Source organism: Sebastes umbrosus, chromosome 20 (genome assembly GCF_015220745.1).
Source record: "Sebastes umbrosus isolate fSebUmb1 chromosome 20, fSebUmb1.pri, whole genome shotgun sequence".
Lineage (NCBI taxonomy): Eukaryota > Metazoa > Chordata > Actinopteri > Perciformes > Sebastidae > Sebastes > Sebastes umbrosus.
In genome coordinates, this window is record NC_051288.1 from 17,199,087 (window position 1) to 17,225,091 (window position 26,005).

At 40.7% G+C, this 26,005-nt stretch overlaps 2 protein-coding genes across 27 annotated transcripts in view; both read right to left on the minus strand.

Moving 5' to 3' along the window:
- Window positions 1-22,543, minus strand: part of LOC119480057 (calcium-activated potassium channel subunit alpha-1) — a 96,109-nt gene extending 73,566 nt beyond the window's left edge. For 9 of the 24 annotated variants that reach the window (XM_037756157.1, XM_037756156.1, XM_037756162.1 and 6 more), the window contains exons 1-2: window positions 21,690-22,539; window positions 6,653-6,796 (exon numbers count right to left, since the gene is read on the minus strand). In XM_037756157.1, coding sequence (XP_037612085.1) covers window positions 6,653-6,796; window positions 21,690-21,914 — 369 coding nt within the window. In that variant the 5' untranslated portion in view covers window positions 21,915-22,539. Of the gene's footprint in view, window positions 1-6,652; window positions 6,797-21,689 lie in introns of all 24 variants that reach the window. The other 15 variants (XM_037756149.1, XM_037756147.1, XM_037756148.1 and 12 more) reach the window with 4 other exon arrangements.
- A 1,700-nt stretch (window positions 22,544-24,243) lies between these two features.
- Window positions 24,244-26,005, minus strand: part of LOC119479421 (disks large homolog 5-like) — a 38,376-nt gene continuing 36,614 nt past the window's right edge. For all 3 annotated transcript variants that reach the window (XM_037755000.1, XM_037754999.1, XM_037755001.1), the window contains one exon: window positions 24,244-25,309. In XM_037755000.1, coding sequence (XP_037610928.1) covers window positions 25,206-25,309 — 104 coding nt within the window. In that variant the 3' untranslated portion in view covers window positions 24,244-25,205. The remainder of the gene's footprint in view (window positions 25,310-26,005) is intronic.

Below are 26,005 nucleotides of genomic sequence, written 5' to 3' on the forward strand. Positions count from 1 at the left end.
AGGTGGCAAACAGCCTCCTGTCTCTGTCACACGGCCACGGGCATGTTGCTAGAATATCTATTACATACAACAACAATGACGTCCTAATCTGAAGCCAAGAGTCAACGGGGAATGTCAAGAAGAGGGCATATAGAGTAAATGCTGTTTGTTTCAAGCTGAGCTGAACACTGTGGATGATAATAAAGCAGCACCGAGCTGACTTCTCAGTCATGTAAAAGGACATTGCTTCCGAATGGCACATTGGCCATTTGTGCTGCTGCTGCTGCTGCTGCTGCAATGCCAGAGAAGAGAGTCCCCACTAAAGTGTTTACTCTTTCTCTCCCTCTTTTCCTCGCTCTCATCAGACAAAAAGCTTTTCCATGTAGTGGCACAATTGCCGCTGCTCACAGAGGCCCTCAGAGGAGGAGGAGGTGAGTTTGTCCGCCTGATGAAAGTGCCCTTCTGGCCCACCTATAATTTGGTTCAGAGCTCCTTCCTCTGCCTGAGGCTGCTCCCGAGCGACATCAAATCTAGACAGCGGTCAATACAGAAGACTTCACCATGTCATCCAATAGGTCTTCCTCCACATGTTGAACCCCGGTAATCCTAGACGACTCTGAATCTGCTGCACTTTTCGTTTGGCAGCTAGTCATGATGAGCTAGAGGTGACTCTGCAGACATCTTCTGAACACTGTAAAGGTTCGGGATGGGGCAGAAAGCCTGCTTTCTCCTCGCTGTATCTCACTGCATCCCTGATCTTTCTCCAAGAACTCTGTACCTTTTGCGTGTTTATGTCTTGACACAATTACATATACAAATGGGGATAAGGACTCCGCGCACCTGGCCAATCGCTTCTTCTCCGAATCATAACTCAATCAAACCAAAATGCACAAATGTCATACACATCATTTCATAATCAGTAGACATTACACTGTAAGTGATAGCAGTTTTTCTGATGTCCATTGAGAATAAACACAAATAAATCTGCTTGGAAATCACATTTAAAAAGCGCTCTCAGATTTTGCCTCATAATCATCATGTTTAGACATAATCCTACTTGTTTTTGTTCTCTGTACATCCGTGGTTACAATGCAAACAGGAACTGCTAGTAGCTAATGTAGCATGATTTTCCATGGTGCAGATTTTCCACAACATAAATTGTCATATATAATTGTACTACTGAATGAAAGAACAGGGCTCAGGTGTAGCCCAGAGCTAACTGGCTGACTCCATGGCAACAGTTTACTTCATGTTTACCACCCAAAGCATGATGGGAAGCTTAGTGCCAAAAAGTCAAAACAAATTAATCTCAAAATGAAAATAAGAAAAAAATAAGCCGATCCCAGCTGACATTGGGCGAAGGCGGGGTACACTCTGGACAGGTCGCCAGATTATCACAGGGCTGACACATAAAGACAGACAACCATTCATACCTAGGGGCAATTAAGAGTCAACAATTAACCTATACTGCGTGTCTTTGGACTGTGGGAGGAAGCCCGAGAACCCAGAGACAACCCACGCTAACATGGGGAGAACATGCAAACTCCACACAGAAGGGCCCCAAGCCAGATTTGAACCTGCGACTCTTTAATTTTATATTTAATATAATTTGTTTGATAAAAGAAGGTCCCATCAATATAGTTTTTGTAGTCCTAGACAACCCAATTCTCATGGGACATTACAAGGACATTCCGTGTGTCATGAGGACGCATTTTAGGCTTTTTGCCATTTGTATGCCACGCAACAAAACTACGGTAACGGACACAGTTAGGTTTAGGCAATAAAACTAGTTAGTTATGTTTAGGAAAAACGTCTTGGTTGGGCTTCAAATAAGTACGAAAACTAAGTAAAATACCTACAGAAACAACGCAACAGAAGTACAGAAAACATGTCACTAAAAAATACATCACAAACGTCACTAAAAAACACGTCACTGACGTAACTTACAAAAACAAAAACAGCAGTCTCAAACAAAGTCCTGTGTTTGTTGGACCCATCCACCTCCCCTCCCACTCACCATAAGCTTCTCACTTTTTATTCTACGTCAGTTGCTCTGAGCGTAGCATATTTACACGCATTTACATTGCAGTCAGTACAGACTACATGGCGTACAAATGACACGCCAAAACCAAGAACGGCGTTCTTATTGCACGCTTAATGCCTTGCGAATTATCGTCATTCATACGCCTTTTCAGTGCGAAGGGGATGTCCTAGAATTCTGAAACTCACCTGTTTACATTTATACACAGATATTTGCTGTGTGTTGAAACCTTTTGGACATACAGGCAAAAAATCTCAAGTAATTTTAAACTGCATAAAACTGTTTTCATAAAAACAATCCTCGAACATTGAGGAACGATGGCATTTCTAAGTAGCATAACTTATCCAGGTAGTGACTATGTCAGAATCCCTTAAATAAAGGGAGTTTAAACCAGCAGAAATAGAGTTAACCAACAATCGGAGATGACTCAGTCTGACTTTAACATTCAACCTGTGACTGCGATTGGGGTTAAGGGGCAAACTGAATAGCACCAGAGGGCAGCTCTGTGCTTCCATTAATAGAAAACCTTTCTCTGGCCAGAATAATAGCTTTGTAACATCCCAACACCCCACCCCTCTGTGGACCTCTAGAACCGAGCACACGTGGGCTAAATGTCACTCAGCAGGATCCCATCATTTAAGAGAAATCACATTTTCCCCCAGAATGCTCTAACCTCAGACTCGCTCCATCACACACTCCCCATCTTACAATTTCTTGATGATTACATTCTCGAGGGAAGTGTGACTGAACAGGAAATAGATGCGTGACATTACAGGAGACCCGCTGGGTTTGTTGGCTCAGGTACAAGCAGCAGCCACCTGTTCAGCCCCCCAGTTTTGTTTGTTTTGACGTGAGCAAACAGCAACGTGATGACACTTTTCATGAATAGGGAGGGTGGTCTTGTATGATGCAAAAGTGACTGCGGGGGAAGGGAAATGCAATAATGCATAAAGTGACAGATGGGATCCTTGCGTGTCCCCAATCTAGGAGAAACCATGTCCTTACATACAGCTGATCTGAAATTAGAGAATAAACACGAGGCATCTCCTTTTTTGTTTTATGCGACTGCACGAGGAGTGGAGCCCTGATCTCCAGCAGATAAACCTTTACAGACTTAAAGGTCATCAGGGAAGTGTCCTCCCCGCTAATCAAATAGCCCTAAAGGCAAGGTTTGATCTTTTACAATCTGCCGAGACGCGAAGCCAGCCGGGCAAATGAACATCAGGCCTCTGGGCCGTCCACGGGGCGGCATGCACCTGCTTATCACTCAACATCCTCAGCCAGCGGTAAACAGCTCGGTGTGCAGAGAGGATCACATTGGGCTGAAACGTGTCATGCTTCAATTGTTGAGGCTAATACCTCAAAATTTCAGTTTGAAACGCCAGATTATAAGAAGAGAGAGAAATTAATTTAATTTAATATGATAACAACATAAACCTCCAACTAAGAAGCTATCTGATGCTAAGATCAGAAAACTGAGGTTTGCGTTGTGTATTTTAAACATTAAACCTGCAGTAGGCAGAATAGTTTTGGCATCATTGAGCAAAAATGCCATAACAACCTTTCATCATATTGTAATTCAAGTGTCCTGAGAGATAACTATAGACTTCTGAACCTCCTCATGGCTCTGTTTTCAGGCTTTCAGGCTTCAGCTAAACAGTACACGACAAGATGTTTCTGAAAACATTTGAGGCGAGAAATAGGCATTACAGTAACAGAATATTGATTCATATTTGATCAGCGCTGCCTAGTTTAGCCGTTTGATTGGAGTTTGCGAGTGATTGACAGCTGCTCAGAGATGTCAGGCTCCAGATTGGCTCTGATTGGTTGTTTTCCTCCGGTCTGTGAAATCTTGCAGATGCCATTAGGAGCACCGGAGGACCCAGAGGCACATGCTGTTTTTTTCATATTACTTGTCTCATGCACTACTGTCAGGATATAGTGACCGTTTTATGAAAATAACTTTTTTTTAATCATATTTGCACCAACCTGCCAGCTTTAACCAGGTCCTTAACATTCGTTGTATGTTGTGTTATATAAAGCTGATTGAACAGAAACATTAAACAGAAATGTATGATTAAGAGGGGAGACTCCCACTGGCTGGAAGTTGGCTGGAAACTAGCTGGGAACTGGCTGGCAATCGGCTGGAAGTCAGCTGCAAGTCAGCTGGGAGGGGTAATTCTAGGTGGCTGCATCTGTATGAGTATATATTTTGAGTTTGGTCCTTTTAAATCTTGTCATCACACAGGAGGTTTTTCAAGGTTCAACTGGATGACGCATCTGAAAACTCACTTTCTTGTTGCTTGTTTGTCTCATTTATTTCTCCCTTCTGTAAATACTACTCTGAACTGAGAAGAGCTGGATAAGTAATTGAGTCTGCAGAGACATTAACTTACATCTGCTTGACTGATCCATAACCTACATCACAAATACAAAAATACTGCAGACATCCTGGAGCTGAGCTTCCTTTTTTGCATAATCCACGTCTCAGTTGTCTTTTAGGCTTAAGATTTATTCTCCTCTTGAGTGCATTCAAATATAAACTTCAATGTAAGCAGGTTTAATTGGTAAAATTAATTAGAGGACTTTCGCTCGGATTCACATGCACCAAGCGTATCATGGAGAAGAACTGAGATTTCTGGTATTTTCTACTCCCCTAAGTATAGAGAGGTTAAGTTAAAAAACAATCAATTTAAGTATAAAACAGGTACATATTAGTATCCTGGAGTAAAAAGCGGTTTCAGAATATTTCTAGAGCAAACGGGCTGCTTGCAAAAACTATATTTTTAAAGAGAACAACAACGTGGGTGAAGATGTGGGAATAGCAGCTCAACAAACACGCACAGATAGATGCATAAAATAAGAAACACACACACACATGAACACAAACACACACACGCACACACAGCCTTTCACTTAAGCCAACCTCTTACTCCCCGGTAAAATTCCCTCTCAGATGGCCTGGAAATAGGCTTTAATGTGCCCCCTAAACAGCCTGACATAGAAAACACACACATCTGCCGTGTTTAGGTAAGCTGCAGTTGCCATGGTTACAGACGAGCGCTCGCTAAACAGTTGTGTGTCAAGCCATCATTGAGACAGGGCACTTGAGCTGCACACACACACGCACGTCCAAATTGAGGGGAGCGTTGGTGGTTCAAAGTGGGAAAAAACACGGAAACACACAAGCTGATGTCACGCTTCTGTTAGCAATATGTTGCTGTCACCATTAACCATCACTGGCGTCTGCGCTCAGGACGAGCTAATAGACGACGCCGTGGGGACAACCTGAGTTCAGCCTGAGTCATCAGAGTTTCATGTGACATTTGGAGGAAGATGAAAGAAACGTGCTGTTTTTAGCACCAACTGAGAGCAAAAAAAATTGATTCATCACCTCCTTGCAGAAGCTCACGGCTACACACATCATCTCAAAACAACAACAAATGTTCCACTTCATTGGGGTTTTAAATGACAACGTACACCAACAGCAGGAATCATACAAACACGATGCACATTTTATGACTAAAGCACTTGACATGAAGTGTTTGCCACAGTGAGAGACCCTTTTGAATAAATCATTTTTTGTTGACAACAACTAGGATGCTTTTCCTTCTTATCCTTCCAAAAATGCCAGTAGCTTTTTGTCCCACAAACATGAGCTAAAGTGGTCCGTTAATATTCCACATCAAACCGTTATGCTCGAGTGTGGCTGCCCACCCAGCATTCATGATTAACAACCTCCACGTACTGAGCCAACACCACATTTAGTGGGGTGGGTGAAAGTGGGATCAGCCCCGAGCACTGCGGCAAGCCTTTGGCATGGGGCTCCCACTTATGCCATTTCATTTCATCACTTCTCAGTCCTACTCTTGCGTTGCCAAGCACTTACATCCAAATCATCAAACACTAAAATAAAAACCAAAAAGTACAGCAGATTCTCCATCATCCTGAAATTGTCCTTGACTCGACGCCGTCCCAACGGGTGGGGCAGCTCAGAGTAAAATAAGGATCTGATAAGGATCTCATAAGTGGTCGAAGAGACATGTGCTCTCCACGCTGTCAACAGACACATCAGGCGCCATGGCAACCACTTCAGCTGACCAAATGCAATTGGTAAACTGTACATGTCCCTCCTCCCTCCGTCCCTCTGGATCTGTTTCTCTCTGCTGTCTGAGGGCATTATAGGGTGTATGACCTTAATACACTCTTTAAATCTCTCCTTTTTTTGCCCCCCAGGCTTTGTTTTGATGCGTCCGCCTTCCTGTCTGAGAGATAAGCTACACAGATTCAAAAAAACTTTATATTTATGCGTCGGACAAGCAGAAATAAATTCAAGAAACATTCAAGCGTGCACGATTTGTGGCTTGTTAGATGCAAGCTCCTCCTCAGCAAGGCCTGTGCTATAATAACAAATGTTTTTTTACACAAGGCCCTTTCACAGACAAACACACTATGAGGGAGTTCAACCCGAGCGCCAAGCTGTCATGTGGAAGTTTGGGGGTGATCATAATCGGCTGTCACGCTTCATCTCACTGACGTCTTAACCAACAGCCTGCTGCTGCACGTAGGCTGAAGTAGCTGGAGATGTCAATCAAAGATTAAGCGAAGGATGACGACCGAGTGTGAACTCACCAGGACTCTTCCTGTCAGCGTCTGAGCGGATATCATGACTCCGGCCCAGTCTTTGACCGAGGTCATCCAGCCCACCTCGCTGGCCGCCGGGTCGTCCTTGTCGGTGCGCTTGATGCCATCGACTGTGATGATCCGATGGACCTCCTGTATGGAAGAAGATGCAGAAGGCAACAGTGAAAGATCTGACACTTGACCAGAGTTTAACAGAAAATGATTCATTTTGAAAGTCTGTACAACAAACAAAGAAATGTGAGGCCTTGCCCTTGACTTTGTTTGTTAGGTGAAATTGAGAAAGAGGTTCACTTTTTGTTTTTAAGGGATGTACTTATTAATAAAATGACCTCCATTTATGTTGATTTCTTTTGGCTGCATGATGAAAAACTTGAGTTGTGCTTCAGGAAGGGAACCTTTTTTTGTAGCGAATTTTATTTGCCAAGCTTCGTGGGGGGAAGGCAGAATATTTTGTTTAAAGGGACTGTTTGTAACTTTTTAAGCGTATAAATGTAGCGGGTCTGCACACATGCACGTTCGCATATGCGCGCTCGCGTGTGGCCGGAGCCTCGTCTCCGCTGCCTGCTCTCCTTCAGCGCATCCTCGCTGTCTCACTCCACCTTTAGACGTGAACGCGCGCTCACTCCACACTGCAGAAGAGTTAGTTTAGCTCTGAGAATATCTAGTGAATGTAGAGTGGACATTTGTGCAGAAATAAATGCTGCAGCTCCTCCAGACCAACAGTGTCTTGTGAAGTGACGGAGCTCCTCAACAAGTTACGTTATCGTCTCGTTACCGACCGGGTGCCGGTGTCTTCGGCTGCCGGCTGCGGTCGGGAGGCGATAACGTAACTTGTTGAGGAGCCCTGCTGCTGAAGCCTGCGCTGAGCAGGAAAAGCCAACACTAGGATCAGCATTGATTCATGGAGAGACCTTCGTCTGGTCAGCTAACATTACTGCCAAGCAGCTGAAATATAGAGTGATATTGTGGTTTTAGCTGACGTCTGTCGCCTCACTGTTTTGAGCGATGCTCGTTCATGTCTATGTAGAGCAAGCAAGCGCGAGCTCGACACTGACTTTTGTTGATTTCAAGGCCACAGGTGTCGCTGTTAAGCAGCATTTCTGAATCTTACAAATAGTCCCCTTAAGGCCGAGTGGTAAAATAACCTGTAATTTTATAATTTAATGAAATCTTATGAAATGTTTGACCTCTGCAACTGTATTTTTGGTGTCTTGTAAACCCACGAGGGTCGGGCGCTTTGCGTGCATGACACAAAAATAAAGAATCAAATAAAAAAAAAAAATCAAATCAACCTACAGCCATTACATAACGGCCTTTTTCCGTGTTCTGTTGGATGTTTCCATAGAAAAATCCTCTAGCATGGGAAAATATGTGTTCCACTGAAATAGCAGTTAGTTATAAGATAAATGTTTATATTTTCCTACTCTTTCTCAACACATTTGTGTACACCCAGCTGCTGTCCTGCTAGCATCCAGGCCACAGCACGAAGACCAATAAAGACAGAGGGAGCCAATAGGTAGAGCCACATGGCGGTATTAGTGCTCTTATTTCTTTAATTCTGTTGGTGATGTCCAGCAGTGCAGAAGCTTTGAGTCCAGTGTGTGACAACAGCTTGAAATTTCATTAAGTTAAATTGGAAGAAATAGCCAGTAGGAGCAAAAGTACATTTGACTACAAAGTTAGTGTTTCTGCACTGTGATGTGATGTTTGTATATGACAAGTGTAATATTATATCTATCATTAACTGTGAGCAAAAGCAGCTGTACAGCTATAACAGTTACGGGATTCTCATTGTTTTGACTAAACATTAGCTTCTTCGGTATGAGTTAAGTGCGATATTGTTGTGCACATGAAAGAGGCAAGATCAAGATTCAACTTTAGTATGATAACAGCCACCGTTCCTGGTGTAGCAGGGAGCAAGTAGCTGCAAGTATCATGACTTGCATTGATATTTCACTTTATGGCCAGCGTGTTAGCAGACATGGAGCAACGAGTCGTGTTTCTGGCCACCTGACAAATTTAAGTCTAGTATTCCCTCCCCTTCTACTTCTATTTTGGTCTCCTAGAGAAACATATCTGGCTCTTTAGCTGCTAAATGCTTCACTATGTTCACGGGCTAGTTGCTAAATTTGTCCGTCTGTTCTTTGGTAGGCCCGGTTTACTGAAAACATCTGCCTGTTGCTACTGAGGGTGCGGAGAATGAACCAAGACACTTAAGTCGCAGGCAATAAAACCGAAACTAAGAGCTAAAAGGCGATTAAACACTCCGTAAAGCTGGGGTGGACTGGAGAGTTGGGTAATAATTCTCTGTGGCTTTGTGATAAGTGTTTGTGTCGAGTGAAACCTTTCACATCACACTTATCACTCCTTTAAAGTTAGTCATAAGTTCATATTAAAATATTGATTAGTGCAGCTTTTTAGATTGTTCTTCCTGTAGTTTAATTAGCCACAATGTTGATACACAAAAGGGCCATTAAATAATCGTTAACCCTAACCAGTAAAGACTAATAATTGTCATGGACAATCATTGACTCAAATCTAGCAATATAATCATGATTTTCATATATACAAGTATTGATTAGTGCAGCTTTAAACTCCAAATGCTCCATTATGTTAATATTGTCCTGCTGTGTCAGAAAAAAAGGCTTAATGAAACCAAAAAAAAAGGTGCTTAAAGACACTAAAACTCTTCAAGCTGAGATGAGCTGCACAGTTGAGTGACAAGTTACGCTTTTCACATTATAAAGTGTCACTTCATTCATTGTTAATAACAAAAAAAATATTGAGCTATCAGCTTTAAAGGTGCTAAATGTGAGATTGAGGGCATTTCTATTGCCTCTGTGCAGCTCTCAACATGGCGATGGCTGAGCCAGCAGCAAAGTAGTGAGCATTAGCTCCAAAAGTACACTAAAGTCGTCAGATGACACCATGCACTCATTTGCATATTGGTGACGTCATTGCGCATCATTTGCATAAGGCTTAGTGGTTGTGTCGGCTGACGTAACGTAACGTAACGGCATTATCAGCTGTAACCACCGCATGACTGCAGTGTAGAGCGGTGGCCGTGAGCTAGCCAGTGCGACATGCTCCCATGCACGAACATGCACTTAAAGGCACGCACGGTCGGTCAGGCGATGTCAACAAAGCACAGAGAAGCTAGGATTACAACACACACAGAGGGAGAGTGACTTCATTCTCTGCTCAGGTAGACATTATTCCTCTATATCTTTACATAGCAAATAGTTGTTTGATGCTGTATTATTGCTCTGGATATCGTATAGAGCACCTTTAAGTTGACATAAAGGAGTACAATACCACCTACAGAAATCCAAACCTTAATAGAAAGTACCACCTACGTTTTTTGTTTGATTGACAGCTATGCAAAAACACAACATGAACAACAGCTCAATAACTAAAAATCACCACTTCAGAAACATAAATGCACCAGTCTTATTATAGTGACCGGGCTCAAGGCTTCCAAAACAAACCCACGCTCATGCATGCACGCATGCATACAGTAAACATACAGAGTGAGAGCAGCAAAGAGGCTCCAGGAGTGTATCCATGGCAGCCACTGAGCTCCTGGTGTTTCTGCTCCACTGAGTGGGCTGCCTGCCTGCCTGTCTGTCCACCTGTCTGTCTGTCCGTCTGTCTGTCTGTCTGTCTGCTGGGACTGGCATGATTCACAGAGCAGGAAATTGAGACAGGATGCAGAGGTTAGCCATGCTCCCTGATGAAACACCCCACAGCCTCAAGGCTAACACGACTCATACTCTTTACCCTGTGACATCCTACTCCTCCTCTACCTTAATGGTGTCACACATCACTCTCTCCGAGGCCTTTCTCCTGCAGCTCTGCTCGTCATGTGGGATTAGTTGATGCACATTTACATAGTTAGAGGGGGAAAAAGAACTGTTCTGAAAGTTACAGTTTATGTGGTTGCTATTATCATGTGTGCACACTATTGCGGGAGTCCTTTTTATGTTGGGGTGTTAATGCCCAAGATCTCAACATGCAACATTCTACAGGTGCAGAAAGGGCTACATGTCTGGCGGGATAGAGCAGCCGGCTTCGAAGAACTCCTGGCATGCAACAATGCGACACGTGTTATGCATCCACTGCACCATAGATCTTTGTAAAGCTGGAGTTGGTGCACTTAAATAAGGGACTTAAATGAATATGGTCCCCAACATATAGGTACACAGTTGTGAGACAACACAGGCATCTGTTTGTCAGCAGTCTGGTTTAGGATGAAGGATGAGAAATCAACTGGAATCTATTACTTAAGTTAAAGAGTAAATGCTGGTAATATTCTATAGTTTTTGTCATTGGCATTAAATCCCATGAAATCTTATTGTCACAGAAATCTGTACAAACGGCTTCACTTTTATAAAAAGGGTAAACAATTCTCCTGAAACAGTTGGGCATTGTAGTTTTTAAGCAAACATTATTCAAGCAGGATTAAAATGTGTATTTGTTGGGGACTATTTTTAGCCACGGATTTGGTGCGCCGGTGAGTATTTATGGCAGCAGGATGGTGTATACGGGATCAACTTAAAATACACTACAGTGCCCACGTTCATCGTGATGTGGGACCTTGTCATCCTGTGCAACGGTGTGTGAATTAGTGGCAGTGGACAGAAGGTTTTTGGCATCATTGGGCAAAAATTCCACAATAACCTTTCAGCATATTGTAATTCAAATGTTCTGAGAGATAACTAGACTTCTGCTCCTCCTCATGGCTCTGTTTTCAGGCTTTAGAAAAACTAGCCTGTGACGGAAGACTTTGGCGAATCACAGGTCATTTCAGAGAGAGAGTGTTCCTATTGGCTGTTCATTCAAAGGAGGCAGCCGTCAATCACTCGGGAACTCTGATCAAACGGTCAAACTAGGCAGCGCTGATCAAATATGAATCAATATTCTGTTACTGTAATGCCTATTCCTCGCCTCAAATGGTTTTAGAAGCATCTTGTAGTGTACCGTTTAGCTGTAACATGAGAAAGTTTGCTCCGGCTGGTGGGCGGTGCTTGGTGTTTCCTCAACTTATCTCAACATGGCTGCCGGGTCAGAAATTTTTCTCACCAAAGCACCAAATGTGTATGAATCCACAGGTGAAAATAGTACCCAACAAATAAATTATTTACTTTGAGTAACGTTCGCTAAATATCAGCAGACTTTTTTTTTTCATTGTTGATTAATCTGTTGATTATTTTCTCGATGAATCAATTAGTTGTTTGGTCTATAAAACGGTGATAAATGTTGATCAGTGTTTCCCAAAGCCCAAGATGACGTCCTCAAATGTCTTGTTTTGTCTAAAGCTCAAAGATATTCAGTTTACTGTCATAGAGGAGTAAAGAAACCAGAAAATATTCACATTTAAGAAGCTGGAATCAGAGAATTTTTACGTTTTTTTTTCTTAAAAAATTACTGATTCAATTAATTACGATCAATTGATTATCAAAATAGTTGGCGATTAATTTAATAGTTGACAACTAATTGATTAATGGATTAATCGCTGCAGCTCTACTTTAAAGTAAAGTACTAAGAAAGGAATAATTAAACTTCCTGCAACTTCATTAAATCAATGTTTGCAGAAACACATGAAAGCATCAAAAATGAAAAAGCGAACTTGTCAGCAAGTATTGACAGAGGCGTCATTAGCATTGTTGAAAGAAAGGAAAGCAAACCTACTAATGCAATCATTTGTCATGAGAGCGTGTCAAGACCTGCATGGCACTGTACCATTTTTAGGGTTTCACCAGACTCTATTATACTAGTTATCATAACAATATACTAAACAAAAACATGAACAATCTTGAGGAGCTCAATGTTTGTTCCATGCCATCAGCTAGATGTGAAAAGTTCAATATGACAAAATGACCAAGTCTCAGAAAATGGAAATAGTATTATTATACCAGTACTTACGTATTTTACACCTTTTAATGTAAAAAAAGATTTCAGCCTGGTATTCCATAACGGTGTCCACCCACACGCCACACATTTCAACCGTCTCCATTATTATTACGAAATAGCTGGCTGCACTAAGAAATTCAATCATGTTCAGAGCCATTAGTCAGAGACAAGCAGGACCAGCAGCAGGCCTTGTTACACTTCCTCCAGCCGGTCCAGAGCCCCGCAGCACTAACCTGATAACACCATAATAACATGTCCAGCTCACTTAGGAGCTAATGCAGCCAACGAGACACAGGGATGGAAAATTCTGTGAAACTGCAATTTAGAAAATGAGAGGCAACAGGTATCAGCTGTGTTCAGACTGTGTTTCCCATTTATGTATTTGTTATTTGTATCTTTTGCTATAATAAAATGGGTAAACAGGCACTTTTGCAGCAGTTATGTTACACTGAGAACCAAACTACTGAGACTTTCCAAGGTTACATCCATTTATATTGAAAAAAAAACGTCATTAAACTGGTCATGAAGCAGAGCCTCAGAGGGAATTTAAGTTAAATCTCTTTTCTTTTGAATCCCCTTAAGGAGATCAGGGTGAGTGGATCAGACTATGGGTTAGAGACTAAAAGGGAAAAGAACATGTTGTCACTCAGCAGCCTGAGTGACAACATGAGTGTTAAGGAACTGTTAAGTTATATAAAGCTAATGGCATCCAACAAGCACTTCGGTTACAGCATTATAACCTCTCGACAGTCCCTACAATATACTGACACCACACGATGAAAATATCACAGATTAGCAACAACAGGACCTATTTTTAATAAAAGAAAACTAATGAAAAGGTGTATAAAGTCACAAAATACAATACTGATAATAGTTAAATAGTATTAATTACATTAGGAGCATCATATTGATGTTAAAAATGAACTGTAAAACCACTAAACCTATGGTCTAAGTTGCTGTAAGAAATAATAAAGTTGGTGTACCATTGCTGAGGATGTCTTATTTATTATTGGTTCAGTACTTGTTGATATGCAGTCCTGCTGAATAATATATCGCATCCTCGGCTGCTCTCATGAAATATAGTAGGCATAATCAATAACACATTGAGCGTTTAAGCTTCTTATATTTATGACTGTGCAATTCAAATTGGTTAAACAAACCGCTTATGAGACACTAATACGGCTTAGTGGATACATTTTGTTATTCTCAGATGATGGAGCAAGTGTTTCCGCCAGGAGCTGTGGGGAAGTATTTGTCGGGAGGCTGATGGATCTAAGAGTTCTTCTGGGAATGGTTGATGACTACTTCATTTAAAGGAATGCACTGATAATACACATGAAAGTCAGTATCGATCATACAGAGTACTACCACTCAGCCTAGGGCTTGGCAATCGCAATATAGGCTCGGCCTATATGTATTTATTTTTCTCAATATGACATCTGAAGAGCTTATTGTTGGCGTGTAAGTATGAACAGGTGATGGACCGCGTGTGCAGGCCTTGACCGTGAGTGTGAGAGGCTGCAAGGGCTTGAAATGGTATAAATATGAATGGGACAGTACTTTGCTGCGACATATCACATTACCTTGACGACGCCAATTGTGGGTTTTTATTTGACATTTTCTTACTGCCTATTTGAATGTCTTCCAGACTCATGAGACGAGAGGTAACTGTCAAAAAATCTACTTGTTTTTGTCAAACTTCCTTATTCAAAATTAAAATTAAATGTTCGATGAATAACCAGGTATTCCCCTGACTCCATGTGTTTTTCATGTTTCATCTTAAATCCTTAATTTGTAAATCTAAATATGCCTGGCTGAACACCCATGTGCCGTTCTCTTTGTTTACCTTTTTTTTACGCCTGCAGCTTCCTCTGGTAACCGTGGTAACCCTGTGTTTAACGTCACAATGCTATGAATTGTGGATAATTCGCTCAGGCAAAGTCTGTAGGAATGCAGACTAACGGAAAGTGTTCATAAAAGGGCTCAAAATGACCGTGAGAGCTCTCAAGGATTCAACGATTTGACAGTGGGGCTACCCAAAACCCTCGCGGACTTTGTGGGAACGTGCTTCAAAGTCTGTGAGTGTGTGAGCGTGGACATTGGGATCGGGCCTTTGTTTTCTTTCCAAAACACTTTCCAATAACGTCACAGTTCACATTAAGCCTTCTCTGACTTTTTCACCAACACAACTCTATGAAACACTTGACCTGCTGTATTTATGTGACGGTGCACTTCCCTGTTTTAATGAATAAAGTGACACATGCATGGCTGTGATGAGGGAAGCCGTTAAGTAAGCTTAATTGGCATCACGCTGTTTTCCCTCCAGCACTTTAATGACCAAATCTAAAAATGTAAACTGAAAACACATTGGCTATGGTATTTTAAAATGCCAGTAAAGGCAAGAGTTCAAAAGATTAATGATTTGTGATTCATGACATGCTTCTGTCTAATTATTCTTTAAAGAGGCGTCAAGGTCATCTTAAGGTCACACGCAGGATGGAGAACGTTGATTTAGTTATGATCATATGGATGTGTGTTTACTTTTGTAAAAGTTTTACATCAAGAGCTGGTTAAACAATCTTCCACTGGACTTTATTTTAATGAAATGAAAATAGACGGGATACATTTTTAATGTAGCAGCCGACGCCAGAGAAAGTAGATGAAGTCATTACACCCACTTCTCCTCTTTGTCACTTTGATCAATAGTCCTAGCCTCCAAATATAGGTTTCACTATCTCGCCTAAATCCAGTCCTCCTGACACCAGAGGTCATCGATCAACATCGCTAGCCTATTCTCAGGGTCCACCACGATCATTCCTCAAACGGCGAGCGCATGAAACTAGAATAGAACATGCGGCTCGTGACACAATTTCTGCAAAAGTGAATAAATTATTTAAAAATATATTAATACAGATCGCATTAATAATAAATCAAGACATTCTCAAAGGAGGAAAAACTTCCTGAAATATCTCATAACTGATCTATGGCCCCTCGGCTGTGTGAATAAAGACTTTATCACATATGGCACTTGGCCCCGTGCCCTTCTAATAAATGAGTCTCTGAATGAATGAATGAACGCAATGATTTGGTTAATATCTACATTAATACAAACAACGAAGAGCAACTAAACCTTCAGTGAGCAGCTATACTCGGCTTGCTATGTGGAACCGGGAGCTTAAATTGGACACGATGCATTGTTATTAATAAATGACACCTGTTGACGAACATTATCACAAACTATTTGAAATAGTTGAAAAGAGCAAAAACTGTGAAATGTGGCTACGAAAATCAGTGAAAGTGGTTAAGGACTATCTGCACAAGCCAGTAGAGTGACTTTTTGTGTGATTTTCATTACAAAAATATTAAAAATAACACAACATGTATACGTAAATAAACATTTTTTTTGTCTTGCAACATACTCAAGTGCATCTTTTGTCTTACTGGCTGACAAAAAGCAGCAGAGCGGGCTCTCTGGCACCGTCGAGATGTTTAACATTTGTGTTAATCTGAGACCTGTTGGATCCCAGATGGTGCAGTGACAGCCAAGCTGCAGCATGCTGCGTATATTATGCAATGTGAGTAGCTAATACTTGCCTAACTAACTACACGGCCGATTAAAAAGACATTACAAGGAAATATATATGTGATTTTTTTTTTAACAAAAAAGACTGACGGGCTGAATTGCAGAGACTTTTGTGGAAGGATTCAAGGTCCAGAAGTTAAATAAATGATGCTGCCTTCAAGTGCTTCTTCTTCTTTTAAGTTCATATTTGAAGTGTTAAAGCTCTCCTGGCTGCAGATTAACTGAAATGGACACTAAAGAAATCTGGCTCTTGTATTTTTTATTAAATTCTGCCGCAGAGCGCCAGTTTGTGTTTCAGATATGGTGAGCAAAAATAGCTAATGTAGTTGATGTTGTGCAGCATTAATATTCACTCTGCTTGACGTGTTGCCATTGTGTGTGTGTGTGTGTGTGTATGTGCGAGAGAGACACACAACAGCAAAGTGCCACTCCGCTATTCCAACTTTCTGACTCGTAATTACCACTGTTCGATCATGAGCACTCGTCTCATAATTACAATATTTCAGACGACACTTTAAAGCAGAATGAGAGTGTCTCTCCATCTGAATCCTCCAATCACCCCCACCGACCCCCAAACACCCCCCACCCACCCACCCAACCCCACGATGCACCTGACACATCTGAGGACACCGTGAGTCACTGCCAGAGGACGCACATGGTGCTCTGTCTGTGTGATGCAACCTGCCTTTTTAGATATAAATCAAACATTATTCAACCAGAAATGGACACGACGTAAAGACATCACGCAATAGATGTTAATTATTGAAAAAGAGTATTACTAGCAGAACAAGTCACTTTGAGATGAATGCTAACGTCTGCATACTAATAATGTTCACCATCTTAGTTTAGCCTGCTAACATTCGCTAACTAGCACCGAACACAAAGTACAGCTGAGGCTGATGGGAATGTTAGTTTTGCAGGTATTTTAGTCACAAACCAAAGTATTGGACAAATTAAAATGTTGACCTGATGAAATTTCACTGCAATCGTTGTTCGCTCAAAACTAAAAATGTCAACCTCATGATGGCGCTAGAGATGCAGATGCAGGAGATGACCGAAGTTATTACAATTCACTCTGAGAGGAACATGAATGTTTGTACAAAGTTTCACGGCAACCGATAGTGGTCGGCCGGCCAACATTGCCAGAACTACACAGCGAAAGCGGCTAAAAATATGATATAGGCAAATGCTTCGGGTGCCATCCATCCGTAGGGACGCCCCAAATAAGGGAAGAAAAAAAATAATAATCTTATAATTTCTACTATTTTTTTCTAATACTATTTTAATGCTATTATTTCAAAATATTACAAAAAGCCCACAACAACTATGTTGCCTATTAAATAGGCCGTATTTTCCGTGTTGCCTGCAGCATCCCCCAGGCGCATCACCTTAAAAGCTGACAAATAGCAAGAGTTGACGTCAGTTACTCACACCTTAAATTAGCCATTAGGGAAAGTTAGAAAGACTATTCAGGTGTTTGGGGGATTACTTGTATAACTACATAATTTTGAGAAATACAGTAGTGTGATTTGCATAGCGTAAAATGATTGTTGTTGGAATTGGATGCGATGCAAGGGGCACCAGCTACAATCTTGCCTAAAGGGTACCAAATTGGTCATTGCCGTCTCTGGGTGAGGAGCTTCTTTCAATACCTTGAGCACACAACACATCGATCCTTTGTCTACTGTTGGATATATGGTGTCTCAAACCTCCAGCAGCTCTCCTGAACACAGATTGAATGAACAATGAAACGCATTCCTTCAATGAAACTTGAAAAATGACTGAGAAGCTGCCACAGCTTGTCATCCTCCCATCATGAGTACAGTGCCATTTACAATTTCCCTCTTCCTCCCAGACGGATAATAGCCGTCATTCATCAGAACCTCACAGATGACGAGTTTCATCGATTACCATCCGACTGAGAAGGCATAGAGCCACAGAGGCTCAGTCTCAGAGACATGAGAGCTGTCAGAACTGAACAGAACGGGGGCAGCGAACGCCCCGCCGAGGGTGGTGGGGGGGGAGAAAACAAACTGGAAACCAGAAAAGGAGGAAACTGATTATCAACTCCCATCTCTGAACGCAAACAATGTGCACTGAAAGCTCCATGTTTGGGGCTGCTAATGACATGCACAGACTGGGAGGGGGTTGGGAGGTGTTCCTCCAACACAACCTGCCACATCTCACAGCCGAGACAACTGCATAACAGAGACACATTTACTCTTATAATGAAATCCTTTGCTTGCTAGTTGCTTAGCAACAAAAACACAGATTCATATGGCACATACCGTATGCGCCTGACACTGCATTTCTGACACTTTTGGAGGAAGGTTGATTCTCGGATGAGAAAAAGAGGGTGAGAAGAGGAAGAAGAAGAAGAAGAAGAAGAAGAAGAAGAAGAAGACAGGGGGCAAGAGTTATGAAATGAATTCAGGGAGAGCAAAAGGCAGAGAGGGGAAGATTGGAAGTGAAAAGATGACCCGTCTCTGGCTGACTCCCACAGAGGAGCACAACAGGTTGGTGGAGCCCACCAGCTTCTTCTCTTGGCACAAACTGAGCTTAAAAACACAAAATCTGACTGCTCTCTTGTATTCACACATGAACAGTGTTCGACTCTGAAAGCAACAACCTCATCCTGATCTGATTTTCACTGATATATTTCTGTACATGTATAAATAAAACTTAAGATGCTGAGACTCTTAGCTAATTGATCTTCCCTTTAAAGCAGCAGTGGGGAGAAATGGAGCAAATATGATAAAGAAAATATATATTTTCATAAAACGGTCATTATATCCTGACAGTATAGTGCATGAGACAGGTAATCTGAAAAAAAGAAATCATGTGCCTCTTTGTCCTGCAAGATTTCACAGACCGGAGGAAAACAACCAATCAGAGCCGAGCTGGAGTCTTGCCGTCTATGAGCAGCTGTCAATCACTTGCAAACTCCTTTCAAACGGTCAAACTAGGCAGCGCTGATCAAATATGAATCAATATTCTGTTACTGTAATGCCTATTTCTATCCTCAAATGTTTTTGTGAAAAATCTTGTAGTGTGCTGTTTAGCTGTAAAATGAGAAAGTTTGTGACCCGCAGCCATGTTGAGATCAGTTGAGGAAATACCGAGCACCGCCCACCAGGCGGAGCACAGCCAATAGAAACACTCAATAGGATTGGCCAAAGTCGATTTTTTTAAAGCCTGAAAACAGAGCCATGAGGAGGTGCAGAAGTCTTTTTTGTATTTTCAGACATTTTAAAAGCTATGCGATAAACTAAATAACCAAAAATATATCAGCAGAGATGAAAGTAGTCGTTATAGTTGCAGCCCTAATTGTAACCAGCTTCAACCAAAGCATGGAAATGATACAGACGTCTCCCTTCAAAAGGTCAGCACCACCCTGCATGCAGCCTTTGCCATTTCTCTGCCTGTCTGAGAGATGAACGCACACACATTAGGTAAAAATATAAATTGCTCCATCTCTGGCACTTGTATCAGCGAGTCCATCTTTATTATACATGGAAGAATACGAACTTTAAGATACAGTTAGAGTAAGATGACATACAGCAGAGAGACTGCAGGACTGCGGGCGGCCTCGGGCAGATGGTGTCGTAACAATTGTGAAACAGAAAATCTAGTGGCAGTCTGCCTTAAATGTTATGAAAATGATTTCTGGGGATTATGCTGTGGCATGAGTGTTAGCCTCCACACACACACACACACACGCTACAGATGCACACCACCACTGGTAGGAGAATGTCTGTTGGACATCCAACAATGTACGACAGCTGACGAACTCTGTGTGTCCTGAACAGGCAAAAACTATTCCTGACTTTTGGAAACGTGTCAAACAAATGGTGCTGCACGGTTCATTGGAGGGCTTCACTCACACTGTGTTGATGGGAACGTAAATCGTGGGAAACTATGCTATGGATGACAGCTATTGTTTAATTACATATTGGTCTTAAAGCAAGAATCTCACTTTTTCAACCAAGTGTGGGTTCATCAAAATTACAAAATAAATTGTGTCTCCACCCCCAATAAAAGGGCAATGAATGGAATTTTCTATTATGGTTATAGACTCTCTCTCTCTCTCTCCACCTCCTGACTATTTTGAGTCTAATTAATTTACCAATAAAGAAGAGACAAAACACATCCCGATATCGTTATCGGGAATCCTTTTGGCCATGCTAATCGTGTGGTGAAAATCTGATATTGTGTCAGCCTCAGTCACTGAGCATTGAGAAATTACATGAAAAGATTCAACAGCAACAATCTCTCTCCAGAAAGTGTCTGTTACTCTGATTAATTCACAGAACAAGCTGTGAACAGTTTTCATGGAGACTAATTATTCAATAGAAAGTAGTTCAGAGGCAGATATCTCAGATGGAAAAACCTCAAAACATGGGCAAAGAAATCCAAAATTATCTGCATGACCTAACACAAGAGGAGATATTTAGTGGGTGACCTTTCGGGGAATTTTGGGTGTACCAACCCCTTTAAATATCCCATTTTTAACATCATAACAAGCCCAAATCTGAAAATGTTTTAAGAAAAAGAAAGGATAGAGTACTACTGAGATTTTCTTTTTAAATGTTTTACAATCCTGACTATAATTTGAATCTGCTATGATGTTAATATACAATTAATATAGTCAAATGTAAAAAAAAAAAATAGTTATATAAGGAAGAGAAGCAATCATTATGTACTATATTGTGTGTTGGATCATTTTCAAATCAGCCAAATGGACAAATAAGAGGGTGCACCAACAAGTGTCAGCTGCACTTGTAACTAAAAACCTCCCCAAACACACTCTAGATCACCAGGGGAGTGACATCTTTTAGTATAATATCATCCATTGTTACTGTGTGTGACATTAATCCAAGAGTAGCTGAGTTAATTATTCAAAGTCCTGCACTGTGCTCTCTGTAGATTGGGGGCCTTATTTAACACAGATTTAATTACAAACCCATTTCATAAATCAACCTGGCTGCTGCACTGTAAACAATTGCTGTTAATTTACAGCAGGATTTCAACAGTATTAACCTGTTATTGCTAAAAACTGAACTATTTTTTAACTGAACTATAATGCATTCTTAAAAAACAGCACTTTACTGCTGTCTAAAGTATCATCAGTAACAGTTTCATGCAGTATTTCTTGAATTCTAGGACCTGATCTGCACATGTGAGGCTTGTACATTGTACATGGTTGTAAAATCAGTGAATTAGCTTTATTGTTCTTCACTCACATGTTATGGTTTGCATTATTGTATTTGTATTTATATGTATTTGTCATTAACAGTACAAAGCTGTAAATTTCAGCAACAGTATAATAATGTTAATTTTACAGTAACATAAAGGCAACCCTGCTGCCAGTTCTTTACTGTTATTATTTTACTGGGAAATTCTTAACAGTGTGGACACATAGTTAGTTGTCTGGCTGTTATACAAAAAAAATATAAATAAATAAGTAATCTCACTGGGGTGTGGTGGTTGTGGTGGTGGTTTTATGAGATGATGACTGGGTGTATATACCTTCTTCTTGGCGTTACAGTGGCAGCACACGGTCCACAGATATTTGAGAGTTCTCCACAGGAGGATTATGAAGAGACCCCCAAAGAAAGTGACCATGGAGGAGGCGAGGAAAGCCCACCACATCCGCTGGCCATTGCTGTCACAGGGCACATCTGGAGAAAAAGGGATGATGACGCTCATCTTGGAGATGTGGATGGACGGATCCGGGAATCTCTTCTTCGACATTATCGACCACCAACCACCCAACCACCCCAAAATCAACTCAAAGGTGGATTCAGGCGCTCCTTGGAGCTCCAGCAGCCAGCCATGTTAAGTCAACCACCTCCAGGCTCCTCTTCTCTGCCTTCTTCTCATCTGGCTCCACTGAGCAAAACGACAGCAAAAGTTGAGTCGACACACGCACACTGTTAGAATAAAAACTTCCCTTCCCTATAAATAAAAAAAATCAGGATATCAGTCGTGCGCCATCATGGCTGGAGCTGTGCGTCATCCAGCTTGGTTCTGTGCGTAAAAATCACATTTTTCTTGCAAAAACTCCTCAGAAAATTCACGATTTTTCCTCTCCTCTCAGTCCCGATGGATGAAACTGTATATGACGATGTTAAAAGAGTCGATGATTCACTCCTCCACCTTGTTTTAACAGCGCAGCTCAGCTGCTACTTGCGCGCACTGTTGAATGCGCTCCTCCTGAATGCGCGTTAGAATAAAGGTCGCAGTTTATTCTAGGGGCTTGAAAACATTAAGGTTTTCTTGGTGTTGAGGAGCGCGTTTAGTCCTTCTCCGGCTGTCACATCCATTTGTCGGTGGAGATGGCATCGCAGATTTACAGGTAGCTGGAGGAGGAGGAGGAGCCATCAATAGCAGAGACGTCGATGGCTATCTGGATGATGTCTGGTTATTTATAGGGACCGCTTCATCCATTTTTGATGAGTGTAACTTTGTGGTTCCATCCATCTCCATCTTACTTTGAAACTTCTGTGGAGACACTTTCCAAGACTTGACTACTTTATCCATTTATTCTAAATTATTTTTATTTTTGTTCATAGCTTATTTTGTATATTGGTAGAAATTCAATTTTTTTTGTATTCTTATTTTATTCTAACGTTTCTATCTTATTCTTTTCTTATTATACTGTTTACTTGCACCAACAAAACCAAAGCAAATTCCTAGTGTATACCTCTTACACCTGGCAATAAACACGATTCTGATTCTGATTAGAGGATTTACATTATGTAGTGCTCAAACGATAAAAAAAAACACAATTTTTGAAGATGTAGCAGAGAATATCGTGTTTTCATTACTTATCTGTGTGTATTGAGGGTTTTATTGAAACAAAACCTCTTCAAACTATGAACTTAACACTTCATAAAAGCAGAATCTCCAACATATTTCAGCTCTTACAGTAAAAGAATAGCATCACTTTGGAATATAGGCTATAAACAATGTGGAAAGCTATTAAACAAGTCAATAAATAAAAGTATTTCTCTATAAAGTAGGCAGCCATGATGATGTGGTGTGAAAATATGAAAAAGTGACAGCTTACCATTTCTCACCCAGAGTTGGTGGTTTACTCCCCCTAGTGGACAGAAAGTGGTAACACTTGATAATAACCATCATTTATAAAATGGTCAATAGATAGTTAATTAAACTTAGTTAAGTTATTTTACTGTTAACAGACAATTAAATGATAATTAATAATGTTTGCTATTAATAAGTACTGCTATCATTTCTGTTATTTTATCATTAGTTTGTGTAATAAATAATTACTTTCTAAATTATATATTGTATCATAGCAGATAAGAAGATAACAATTACATTCTGATTACATTAGTAGACTATTTATAAGCAGTTTATTGTTGCACGCATTATAACATTTTATAAACTATATTAAGTATTTGTTGATTACTAAATGATTTGTAAACCTTTAAGAAATCATTTGTAAAGCATATATAAACATCACAGATAGATGGGCCAGAAACCAATTATTAACCATTGACAAACTACCAAAAATAACATTTATACTGCATTCAAAAAACTGCATGTGATTATCATAAAGTGGGGTTGTCTGTAAAGGGGAGACTCGTGGGTACCCATAGAATCCATTTACATTCACATATCTGGAGGTCAGAGGTCAAGGGACCCCTTTGAAAATGGCCATGCCAGTTTTTCCTCGCCAAACTTTAGCATACATTTTGAGCATTATTTAGCCTCCTTCCCAAAAAACTAGTGTGACATGGTTGGTACCAATGGATTACTTAGGTATTCTAGTTTCATATGATGCCAGTACCTTTACTCTAGCTTTAAAACTGAGCCTGCTACAAACTCCGAAACATTAGATAGCAGCCAGGCCCGACGACGGGCTGTCGGATTTTTAGGAGGTTCGTTAAAAATCTATACAGCGTTTTGGAGAATTGATACAATAATTGATATATTAATATAGTTATTATAAAGTGTTAGCAAAGCGAATAAGTCTATCAAAAGCTGAGGATGTAATTCAAATTATCAGATGAGTAAACACAAATTATATTTCAATGTAAAACACAGACAACTTGTATTCCAATAACCGTACTCTTGTTTTTAATATTTTTATAGAAATATTAACCTTCATTAGGAGAAGACCTAAAGTGTTTCATCCAACTTGAACATGAAATGTCGACAACGTGATGTACTGAAAACCCAAGAGGTGCATGTAAATGTGTTTAGTTGACAGCCAACCACAAATAAAATATCCCTTCTTAAACAAAAAACAAAAAAAATCCACTTGACAAAGAGGAACAGTATTGGCAAAACCAGTAGAACACACAAACTGGGACGAAAGAAAATACCTGCTGTGTGATTTATAATGGAAGTTGTAGTGTTAATAAATCCAATTAGCAAATATTTCTTTTTAGCTTGGCACAATATTATTTTCGAGGACTGAAATGATGAATGAAAAAAAAAAAAAAAAATAGAACAGAAGACTGCAACATAATGTGAAGGTAGGAAGCAAATTCGCCCCAATTTCTCTATAAATAAGAACATTAATTGGAAAATACCATCCTTCCTATGAACTAGACAACTACATTTGTATAACAAAAAGTTCAACATCTTTGATTTGATTAGATAAATTAAATGGCAGGAATATAAATATAGAGAAGGGAACACAGTGGTCCACTCTATCTTCACTTCAAGAATAAAAGTCTTCAGCTTGCATCGATAAATGCAGACTTCCTGTGGTCCGACATATTCACGGGACAAAAGTGGGATTAAAGGAGTGCTACTAGATGTAAAGGAAAATAAAACATTCAAGTATTAAATACTAGTGTAAACAAATCTATCTGTAGTACAGTACATCACTATTGTAGTGGGAATATTACATCATCATCATCATCATCAGTGCTGATATTGCTATATGTGAGTTAACCATGATGTCTGTTAGCTGTACCGATTCACTGTGTATCCCATAATAATAAAAAAATCACATCCTCTCTAATGTTTTGGAGTGAGGTGCGGTGACCGGTGAGAGAGGAGAAATTTCTACAGTGCTCCGTCTGGAATCCACAGCACTTTACTCTGTTCCTGCTCCACGATGGTCGTGATCTGAGTGCAAATGTAGGAGACGCTGCCTCCTTGGACAACGCCTGCAACACAGTGGGGGTGGGGAGGAATATTTACATGAGGAGTGTTCAAGCATTTCTGTCTGATTATGCTGCAACTAGTGAATCGTCTCATGATCAGTTCATTTTTTTTTTATAAATCGATTTAGCGTTCGTCTACAAAATGTTAAATATTTGGGAAAAATGTTGGACTAAAACTTTCTTCTCGACTGAAAAACCACTCCACCGATTTTGCACTCAGATAACATTATCAGACTCATGATGGACAGTTAAAAAAACGGACACAGAGACATCAACTTTTTTTTATTTCTTGCATTATTCTTCCTTGCAAAACCTGGTGCCTACAATACCCACAATGCAACTCAACCCCCAATTCTGTCAGACATATTGGGCCTTCAAATGAAACTCGTGAGCTCGTGTTTACAACATGGGAAGTCGTGTGCACGATATGATTGGCGTTTGAGTGGTTAAGTCGTGAGAACACCGCTGCTTAGCAACGGCAATATCAACGTTACTGTCTCCGTTTAGAGGCCACAGAGAACAATTTAGCAAGTTGGTAATAATTAAAGATCGGGTCGACGATGTTGGAAAGCTAGCATAATTTGAAAGTAGCTTTGCCTCAGGAGCTCCGTTTAAACCCACCCCCTCACCTCGGGGCTCCTACCAAGGCAACGCCCCCCCATACACATGCACGAGCACCGCCGCATCGTAACCACTTCA